Below are 11,156 nucleotides of genomic sequence, written 5' to 3'. Positions count from 1 at the left end.
TGTTTCTAAATTCCTCATCTGTAGAGCTTTAACAAGCTCTTTAAGGGGGATGGGAACCTGGATTTGTAAAAGTACACAGCACATGCTATGTGTATCTGTAATATATGTATATTCTTAGACTATAGAACATACACAGTTGTTTTGTGGTGTATACAGGGTTAGTTCTGCTCATGGAAAGGAAGTATTGTTCCTTTTGCAGGAGAAGGAAACCCCTGATCTAAACGTAGGGAAGATGCACCTTTGTACCTCCATCTTATGACATGCCTGCCAGTGCCTATGGGGAAGACAATATAAGCCCCTCTACTCCGCTGGCAAATACGTGTGCTGGGCGTTCACAAACCCCTGTTCACTCAAGGGAAAGGTGCAGCAGCGAACACAAGGTCTGTCTATAGCTGAACCCACCTATGTGTTGTTCAGTGTGTAGAAGTTAAAATACACCTGCTAGAGTTGCAGCAGCCAACCAAGCACCGTGTGAACTTACTCAGGTATTCAGCTGTGCTGTGAGCCGGCATGCCGTTAAAGTATGGCTCCGTTCCACTACCAACCTGTTACTTTGGACGTGCCTAATGCCATTCACAAAATTAGCTAATGAATTTACTGCACACAAATTACTCTGTAGTACTCCAAGAGTGGCTGTCTGCCACTCACTTCCCATGCAGCAACTTTTCCATGTAGGCAAGCCCGAGTGCTGCTCTACGTGATTTCAGTGAATCTAAAAATATTTCGCAATCCTTCAGGTCGTAACAACCTGTTTATTCACTGTCAGACGTCCTGACAATGTAAACTCTACGGAGCAGGCATTCCGAGATCAGTTATTGCGACATCACCTCCCTGTTATAAAAGCCACATAGTTCTGTGTTTACGCCTATCTAGGATTGCTGTAGGCCGATCAAAACACTTAACAGCTGATGCTTCGAGTTTCTGAACCTAAGGCCTATTCGCCCCGGGCCCGCGCTCCGAACAAGCGCAGGACCAAGGGCACCTGTGCCTGCGGGCCGGGCGGTGGTGGAGGGACCAGGGAGACCGAGCGCTGCCAGGCCCCAGCAGCGCCGAGCCCGGGTCCCGGCGCGGGCGGCGGGCTGAGGCACAGGCCGTGCACCGGGGGAGGCCGCCGATCGCCCCCGGGGGGTTGCCCGACCCCGTCGCGGGGGCCGGGAGGCAGCGGCCGTGTCCCGTCTCCCCCCCCCCGCCCCCCAGCCCGCCGCGGCGGCGGGGGGAGCCGTCGGGGCCGTCGGCAGCAGCGCGGCGCCGGGCCGGGCAGGGGGTGGGGAGCGCCCGCCTCTCGCGGCTCGCAGCCGGGTGCCTCCCGCGGGCGCGGCGGGCCGCCTGGCGGGCTGGCTGGCTACCCAGAGTGCAGCAGGCAGGCGGCGGCAGGCGGCGGCCGGCACCGAGCTGCCGGCGCTCTCCCGGCCCGCCGGCGCAGCGGGAGCCGGGCCCAGGCGGCGGCGCGGCCCAGAATGCGAGTGTGAGATGCTTCCCCCGGCAGCGGCGCCCCGGGCCCAAGCGGCGGCGGCCCCCCCGTGGATGCGGCTCCGGAGCCGACGCTTCGCCCTCCACAAACATTTCTATAGGACTCATTCGCCCTGCTGAGGAGATCGGCCCGGCCCGGCCCGGCCGCCTCTCCCCCTCGCCGCCCCCTCCGCGCCGCGGAGCGGCTTCCTCAGAGACTGCCGGCCCGGCCCGGCCCGGCCGGCATGGAGGCCCCCGGCGGCGCCTCGCCGCTCAGCCCCGCGCTGGTGGGCCGCCTCCGCCAGGAGCACGAAAAGGTAAAGGCCGCGGCCGCCGGGCCGGGCCGCAGCGTGAGGAGGGGGGCGCGGGCGGGGAGCTCGGGGCGGCCGGGCCGGGCCGGGCCGGGGGGAGGGGGGGCGGCGGCTTCCCGGGGGGGGGAGGGGGGGAGCGGGGACCCGGGCCCCCCCCCGGGGTGGCGGTCCCCGGGCGGCACGCGCCGCGGCCTGCGTGCGGCGGCGGGCACGTGACGGCGCTGACGTCACGTGTGGCGGTTGAGGCGGGTCGTGGCGGCCGTCGCACTCCGGCGGGCCGCGGCCGGGGGGGAACCCGGAGCAGCCCCGGGGCCGGGCCGGCTCTCCCCCGCCGGCCCGCTACGAGGCCGCCTCCCCAGGGAGTAAAGGGCGGCGGGAGGCGTGCGGCCGGGCACGGGCGGGGCGTGGAGCTGCGTTAGCGTGTTGGCAGCGGCGGTGTGGCCGAAATGCCCTTTGAAACGACCCACGTCAGGCAGCTGACCGGCAGTTAGCAGGAGCGAAAGCCTCACGCGCTGGGGAGGCACCGGGCCTGCCCTCGCACACCCTGCGCTCTGCTTTCTGAATACTTGCCCTAACGCGTCTTGGGGACCGTTACAGTTACGTAAGCGTAAAGCGTGCATACGCAGCTCTCTGAAACGCGTGTTTTTCACCCTCTCTCACTTCTCTGTGGATTTTCCAGTCGCAGGGCCAATCACACACCTTTTTAAAACATGGTCCTGCAGGTAGGCCCGCTGCAAGGCCCAGCAGGTGTCTCTGAACTGTGCCATCTCACGGGCCAACTTGAAGAGCAGTTGTATAAAAATTAATTGTTCGTGACTTGCCTTAAAAAACATTGATTATGTTTGAAATGGATTTGAAAGAGCCAAACTCCTCTGCAAAAACGATTCCTGAGAATCTGGAGGCCGGTCCCACGTGTGGCCATAGTACAAAACTCGAGACACTTCTTCCTGCAGATGACACTCATGATCTAAGGCGAGTGGGCCCTGCCAATTTCACGAGTGTGATTTTGGGCTCGTAGGTCCCAGCCTTGCAGTGAGCTCTGTGTGGGTGCAGGAGTCACTATGGAACTTGTGGTTGTGTTCAGTATATTACTGGCACAAGTATGTTTGCCCACAGTCTGCGCGCCTTTCAATTTTTCTGCTCGTTCTTCTCACATGATTAAAACTTTCTAAAGCTGCTTCTAAGGTGCACATTAGAGCTCCTCAGTTGTAATGGAGGACTTTATCTTCAGTCTGTATTGCTTTGTCACACACTGGTTTAGTTAAGAGTAAGAAAACTGAATAACACATAAGTGGTAAAAAATGTGCCTCTCTGGAATACAGCGTGCAAAAATGTATCTAGTTTTGAATAGCACATTAGATCATTACTAAAAGATCTATGTAACCAGCTGACCGTTAGTGTGCATGAACAGTAAGAGGATCCGCTGGAATACTCTGCATCATCCGTTCTGCACGGAGAGTAACCCATTATACTGATAACTGGTGATAGTAACCCATCTGCTGTGTGTAAGCGGATGTCTGTCGTAACTACGTAGAATTATTCCCAGTTCATGGTGAGACCCCTCTGTAAGCAAGTTTAAGACTCTTCTTAAACAGATCTGCTCCAGTGGAAAAGAGGCCCAGGAGACCGTTAATTAAGCCTCTGTTAGGCTGAGGTACCAAAATTATATTTTATCATAGGGAAACTTTACATAATTTCTGCAAATTGGCTAAAAAAAATTGTACACTTCAGTTTCAATATGAAATTATACTAAAGAACTACATATCTTGGTTACAATGGAGTGTCATGATGAAGATATAGTAGACTTTCCCTCTGTGCAATGAATATATATAATTGGATTACAACAGTATTTTCAGTTACGAAAATACTGTATTTTAAGATGGAGGAGGTCTTTTCATTTCAGCTGCCTCTTTTCAGAGATCCATATTTTTCTCACAAAATTACTGAAGTTGAAGGCTCATGTTTTGGTCTTAGCACAAAGATGAGGGAGAATTACTAATCCGGTACTTCGGTAAACTAGTAATCGTAGTATGAGCATCATAACAAATAGTAAAGTTATTTAGCCAGAACTATATATATACTGGCATTTAAGTGGGCACATATATTTAATTACTGTGATGTTGTGCTGTCCCAGTGATGCTTGATTAAGTATAAAGAAACCTATTTATTCCCATTAGTCTGAAGGCAACCTTTAGTGTAATAGTGAAATACAGCGGTATCTGTCTGCAGAATTAAAGATAATGTTTGAATCAAGGTTGATTATTTTAACATCCAGGCCATTATACAACCCTAGTTCAGCTATGAGTTTGAGCTTTTAAGTGCTAAAGAGCTGCTCTGGAGAACACGTGAACTGAGGCTTCCTTTCTGTTTAAAAATATTAAAAGAACAGGATGTTCATGACTTTCTATCTTTAATCTGATTGAGGCTGCAGCTTCCAGGTTTAGGACCCCTGGTGAAAAGCAATTTTAATTCTTGTTTAGGACTGTTTGCCTGTTGGACAGATTTCATCTTGTTAATTTGTAGTGATAGTAAGACCAAACTGTTATAAGCAATTTTCAGTGCTCCCACTAAAGGCACTTTGTATAAAAACATGACTTAGAATGTGTATCTTGGGGATAAATTGTAGAAGAATATCTAGTAATTTTCATGATAAAGACCATCATTGGAAGCACAGTGCCTGGGTAAAGTTTTGAATATTTCTGTAAGAAGAATATAATGTATGTATCATGGATTACTTGCAAAAGCAATATATGTTAGCTGAAAATACTGCATTAAATCTATTGCAAGTTAGTACAGGAATTATAAAATGAATATTTAAGTAGGTGGATTCTCATGCTGTAGAGCCTGCGTTTAAACATAATATTTGATATACATTTATTCCTACAATCAAATGGGTTGGGATTACTAACTGATAGGAAGTTGACAACTCGGATCTGTATGATTTGGTAAGACTTGTGTAGACAGTGAATTTTCAGTGGGCTGATACGTTCTATAGTTTCTGAGCTATGCAACGAAGATACGCGTAATGGGAGACATTACAGAACCAATTAGACCCAAGAGACATTTGTAGAGTGCAAACACAGGCATGGAGAATTTAAAGGATTCCAGTGTTAGCTGGCAATATGAGGTGGTTTGGGTTTTGGTTTTTTTTTTATTGCACTGACAAACTTTTTTGTATTTTCCTTTTAGGAAAATTAGGACAAGAAAGTGACTCTCCTGTCACTCATCATGACAACAAAGCACAATTAGATTTAGTGCACCTATTACTGTAACTCATTGGCCACTGTGTATTATGACATATTCTTAATTTTTATGAATTTAAATGGTGGAGCTGTATGATCTGTAATTTCCAAATTGTTTTCAAGATCCTGGGTACTTGCTGTTTTTTTAACAGTTAAACAACTTGTAGGTGGGTTATAGGGAAACAATTCACGGAATCATAAATGTACGCTCTTTTAAATTGTTTTCTTTTCTTCCTATATGAATTACTTCTGGGGCTGGTTGCTTCTGTCTAAGTCTTTTTCAAGTAATATCTGTGCTATGAAATCAGCAACTTAGCTGTTTTAAAGCTGTTCCTGCAGTCTGAAAAGGAGCAGCGAGACTCAGTAGGGTCTTCTACACTTCATGCTGCTGCAGGAGCCACTGGAGATCTGGAACTGCTTGCCTGCGGACTCAGCAGATGAGATTCAGTGTGCTTTCCAGTGCAGTGTCTCCCAGGGTATTGCACTTTTTCCAGCCTGCATCCAAGTTGACAGAATCTAGAGAAAGCCTGGGTATGAGACACCAGTGCAGTAGGACTTCATTTTGCACAGTAACTGTTTGAGAAAAGTTAACGTAGTGTCTGAAGCTTGGTTTGGCATGCTCCTTTTTAAAAGGACCTGTCTGAAGCTTCATTTGCCATATTCCTTTTTAAAAGGTACCTGGACAATTACCTCTTCAGAAACCTGTGATGACATCCACTCCACCCTGTCCAGTGCTTTTTTGTAATAGTGGGTTCCAATAATGTTTTCTCATGTGTTGCTTTCAAGTAAAAGGGCTAATTCAGTCATTATCTGGAAGCTTTCAATGTAATACTTACTGTTCCTCCAGTGTTAACTGATCATTACTTTTGCTTTTCGTAGTCAATATTTGACTATGTTCTTATTAGTATGAATTAAATACCCACTAGTTTATATAGTGTCAAGAATTGTGAAATAAATTAACAGATCTTAAATAGGTTTTTTAATGGTAATTAAAGTCAAACTATTCACAAAAGAGTTTAAAGAGTGTTGCCTTTATTCTGGAGTGGGCAAGTCTGTATATGTCCTGCTGCATCGGTAACTAAAACATGTAGTTGAGATTATATCCACAAAATTTAAATGTGACTGAATTGTGCTGCTCCTATAGACGTCTACAGATTCTGTGAGTAGATGCAGTGACCGGAGTACTGTTTGAGAATCATCTTTAGTATCTCTAGCATCTTTGCAGGTCTCTGTTCCCGAAGTTATGCTCATAACCTGTCTTCTCAGATTGTCTCGGGTACCCCTCGCCTCATGTATTTCTCTCCTCCTTTGAGACTGTGAACTTGTATTTTGTTTTAATTTGAAGTTCCAGTCTTGCAGATGGATATGCTAGCTCAGAGCTTGCCATCTTGAGGCCCTCAGAGCAGCAGCTGCACTGAGACTTCGTTTTTTTGTAGTGGGGCATTAGGACACTGGGCTGCACTGTGCGGTTGCTGGTTTTGTGGTCCCTCTTGTCTGCTGGCATAGGCTGCAATTTCACTGTTAGTGTAAGCTGACCGATGAATTGACTGCCATAAAAAGGGTGAATCCCTCCACCACTTTTGTACCAGCACTTGTGATCAGACTGCTGTGCAGTAGGAGGAATCCAGTAACGTGTGCCAAAATGGTCGTGTCAAATGCTAGCACGAATGTGGCAGGGGAAATGCAGAGCCAGCGATGGGTGAAACTGGACTGGCCCTTTGAGCCGTGGCCGTGCTCATACTGAGTCAGAGCAGCTGTGTGAAACGGTCTCAGTCATTTGTTCAAAAATTTCATTAATGATCATGTGAGTTATCCAGGAAGGAGATGACTTTAATTTGGTGAACAGCTTTTTAATCTTAGGTTTTGTTGTGACTGCTTGCTTCTTCCCTTGAGCAATTTTAGGGTTGCACATTTGTGACGCTGCTTAGTGACCTGGGTTGGGCTCCAGCTTAAAAACAAACTTCGTGGTTGACTTTTTGCTTCTTTTTTCCTCAGCCAGTGTGGTTCCCTAATCTGGTTGGTTGTGCAGCATCACAAACGTCCGCGAGCAGATTGTGTCGGGGTTGGAAGGATAAGATGGTAGAACTGAGTAGCTGGAGACAGGGAGGGATTGATGACTAGTTTGCTCAGGACTGCAGCTGAATGTTGAACCACAGCCTTAAGGTATGTCTGTGAGGCAGGTGCCATGGATCATGTCAATTTTAAGCTAGTTAACTCAGGTATTGCTAGCAGCGTAGTTGTTGCACCATAGACAACATCAAAGCTTGCAAAACCTGCTTGAGATGTTTGGTAAGTTAGATCATGGGAGTTCTATGCTTATGTCGTCTGCTGCTGTCTTGGTACCTGAGCTAGCTTGCATATGGTATAGCCACATGAATATGTTTACCTAAAGTAAGTGAAAATACTAAGTTACAAGTTCCGTAGCTCTGTCTCAAGGTGAAGTTACGAGATGGATACTGACTTGCTACCAGGGAAAGATGAGACCTTGCCGCAGTTTGTTCCTCACTTGCACCAGTTCAGTTGGCTCAGAGCTAATTAAACTCACTCACTTTGTGAAAAACGTCCTGCTGCTGTTGGGATTTTTGGTGGGTTTGCGAGTTGAAATGACTCCCAAAGGGGACTGACAAACAGCAAAACAGCATAAAGGTGTTGGGAACTCATGGTTGGAAGCGAGGAAGAAGGGTGCTGGCTCATGTGAGCTGACACTGCCTGCCTGGCCGTCACACGGAAGTGGGCTGCCATGCTTACATGTGTGTGTGCGGTTACTGCAAGGTAACTGTAAGTTGTCTATGTGACCTATAACCACAGCAGTGGTCACAACATAAAATATTCTTGGGAGGGCAGAATCTCCCAGCTGGGAAAGAAGAGATGAGGCATTTTCTGTCTACTTCATAGTTCTTAGATGTAGAATTTTTAAGCTCCCAAAAATAATTTTGGTCAGAACTTAACTATTATTTATCAATAAATAAAAACTATGTACTACTTTTTCTGCAAAACTGAGAGACCCAGTTGTGTCTCTACAAGTAATATAAAAATAGTAGATCTTCACTTGTTTTCTTGTAGAGAAAGGTAAAAATTGTGGTTATATTTTTAAATAAGATTTTTTTCCTTTAGAAAGAAATGTTTGCCATGATTCACATTTCTTTCAGTCTCTCTTTTCCTTCAGTATTCTTCCCAAACATGTCTTCAAAAGGCAAAAGTTTCCACCCAAAGGGGGATTTATGTTAATAATTTGTTGAAATGTAGTGTTTTTGAGTAATATGATTTAATAAATGAATATGAGAGCTCAGAAATGCTTTCTTCCTTTTCCATTAGATCATACAGTGTGCCAACAGACTGAAGAACTTTTAATAGTTTTATTTCATTTTTTGATTGAAAATGGGGCTTTAGGAAAAACAATTGTGCAAATGTTAATTCTGTCTTTCTCCATCAGTGATTGCTGTGTTTTAGGCAAGTTCTGTGTAGTTTCCTAGAGGAAAAAATGAAAATTCATTTTAAATGTTTATTTTGCGTGTGGCTTGTTACATCCTTGTTACCAAGAGATGATTAAATATTTGACCATCCATTAGTGTTCTTCTGTAATGTAAAGTCATATTGTGAACTGGTTATTTCATCAGTAAACTTTTAGGGTTTGGGGGTGCGACAGAGAAATCTCATGCACGAGTTGCATGGCAGAGTGGGTCTTGATACTGCAAACATTTACAGATGGAGGCAGCTCGTGCATGTATCAACTGCAGTAAAAACTTGAATGTACAAGGTTAAGCAGTTAAAATTGTGCAGAGCTGGAGTCATCTGAATTAGGTCAGTAGTGGAAATTATCTTGGATTTATCATGAGCCTTGCAAACATGGATCTGCATTTCAGAAAACCAGCATGCACTTCCACTGTAGTTTGTGGAAAGTTCTGAACAACAGAACCAAGGTCGAGACTGAGATCTTTACACAGTCCCAAATGGCAGGGACAGTCTCCTGAAGGCAAATCATTGGTTTTAGACTTTATTAGACCCTTACTTTAATTACCACCTCATTACTTGCTCTGCTTCCACAAAAAGTATTCCATACTGTCATTTTCCCTAAGTAACTGGAAATGTGATTGAAAGGGATGTTTAAAGTGAGACTAATTCAAGATTAAATAGTCACAAATTATATTATTGCTACATGTAAACAAATTACTTGCATATCTCATTTTATTCAGATTACTTTTCAAGTGGTAAATAATGCTTTATCACTTATATAGTGCTCTTACATCTTTAGAGTGCTTTTCTCACATTAATTAATCATCATTAAACACTCTGAGGTGGGTAGGTTAATACTATTATCCCCATTTTGCAGATGAAGAAATGTAGACTGAGAGGTTGTGATTTGCTCAAGGCCATATAGAAGAAATAGAATCAGAGCTGGGATTAGATCTGTGTCCCTAGCTTCTAATTTCAGAAGACCAGCCAGATTGTGAGCCACAGTTTTGAAGCAAAATATCCAAGTATGCATGTAGAAACAGTACACATTTGCTTGGCCTCTTAGATGCCTAACTTGCAATTTGTTTAAACAGAAACTTTGCTTTTGTGCCATGCTGTGTATTTCCACGTTCATACCCCCAAGTGTGGAAATTGCCTCTTACTCATTTAGGAACTCTTCCTAATCTGATGGGGCATTTTTATTTTCATCATTTTCATTGAAATTAACTTTCATCTTAAAAAGACCAGTTTCTAGTTAGACTTGAACATAACCGTGAGACTCAGATACAGCGGGTTTAGCATTGGTACCCAAAACTGTCTACAGATGATACCAGTACCAGCTCTGTTGCTTATAATTTTTCACAAGCTGAGACATAAATAAAATTCTGATTTGGCAGCTTGCCTTATTGCTGTTCAGAACAGATGAGAGAGAGGAGAACTACCTTCAGTGTGCTAAAACCATCACCTTTGTAGGCAGTGCCTAGCTGCTTAGTAGACAGAGACATTTGCATGTGTGCAGTCCACCTTGGAGAACTACCTAAATAAAACAAAATAGTCTTGGACTGGAGAGGAGAGCAGAACTATTTGTGCACCACCTTGATAATCAGAAGCACCACAGAGAATTATGTTCAGCTGTTAGTAATGGGAGCGCGTGCAGAAGCAACAGGTAACAAAAAATGAGGTGGAAGAAAGAGGTGCCCTTGTACGTGAGGCTGAGGACCTGCTGGGGAAAGGTGGGTTAATGGGGAACAGGTTAGAGACCCGTGGGCATGTACAGGTAAGAATCAGCTTCGTGCTACAGCATCCTTCTCACCTGTCCTCATTCCCAGGGAAACGTTGCAAGTGATTGTCATGCTTGGCTGCGGAGTTAGGAGATCTGGCTTTTGTTTCTAGCCCTGTTCCTGACCAGCGTCAGTGGTTAAGTTAGCCTGTAAAATCAGTGCAGTGCTTTTCCAAAGTGCTGTACACTTTAATTCATGGAAAAGTTTTTGAGCTCTTCAGATGGAAGATCCCGGAGGTGGAATATAAGTAAATAGACTGGAAAGAGAGAAAGTGTTGGAAGATAAAAGGATTTTTCTGCCTTCAGACCGCTAATGAAGTCTTTGGCTGTATGATATGAGTTGTTTGGGGGGTGATTTGGAGTTACTAGCCTGGAAGCTGCCCAGTGTTCAGATTGGCACGATGGAACTGGGGGACACCTGGGACGTGATCACAGGTCTAAAGCTGATCCTTCAGCTCTGCTGTGACTCTGCTTGTGAAACCTAGAAACAAGACATTCCCTAAAAGCAGCAACGTACTCTTCCCTTAAAATAGCTCGATCTAGTAGTAATGAGCGCAGAATCAACATGTAATCTCCTGCTTTAATGGTTTGGTTTCTAATCCAGAAGGAATTACAGTTTGGGTTACAGGCGCACAGAGGTGTGCTCTCCCGGGTCTGTCCTGGGTGGCCGCTCGTGGAGCTCCCAGGTATGGCTCTGTCCAGTCAGAGGCTTGAGAAGCACTAAATTGTTTAACAAGTTGCTGTTGGAGGAAAGGAAGAAAACAAGGTATTTGCCCATTTGTTTTCTTTTAAGACTATGGAATGTGTTTTCCAACAGTGGATCCTGTTTTAATAACCAGAGCCATGATTAGGTAATGTTAAGTTTGCTGCAAGAGTAGTTTAATAAATATTTTAGTATGCAGATAAGCCATTGATAACTGC

The 11,156-nt window shown here is 45.4% G+C and overlaps 1 protein-coding gene across 1 annotated transcript in view; it reads left to right on the top strand.

Annotated features, from left to right (window-relative positions):
• The first annotated feature begins 1,397 nt into the window (after nucleotides 1–1,397).
• Nucleotides 1,398–11,156, top strand: part of URI1 (URI1 prefoldin like chaperone) — a 42,447-nt gene continuing 32,688 nt past the window's right edge. Inside the window, exon 1 of the mRNA XM_076349189.1 lies at nucleotides 1,398–1,766. Within this exon, the coding sequence (XP_076205304.1) occupies nucleotides 1,695–1,766 (72 nt within the window). The 5' untranslated portion in view covers nucleotides 1,398–1,694. The remainder of the gene's footprint in view (nucleotides 1,767–11,156) is intronic.

The sequence above is a fragment of the Aptenodytes patagonicus genome, chromosome 11 (assembly GCF_965638725.1).
Source record: "Aptenodytes patagonicus chromosome 11, bAptPat1.pri.cur, whole genome shotgun sequence".
Classification (NCBI taxonomy): Eukaryota; Metazoa; Chordata; class Aves; order Sphenisciformes; family Spheniscidae; genus Aptenodytes; species Aptenodytes patagonicus.
The sequence above is the reverse complement of the archived record's forward strand: the minus strand, read 5'-3'. Positions and strand labels throughout refer to the sequence as shown.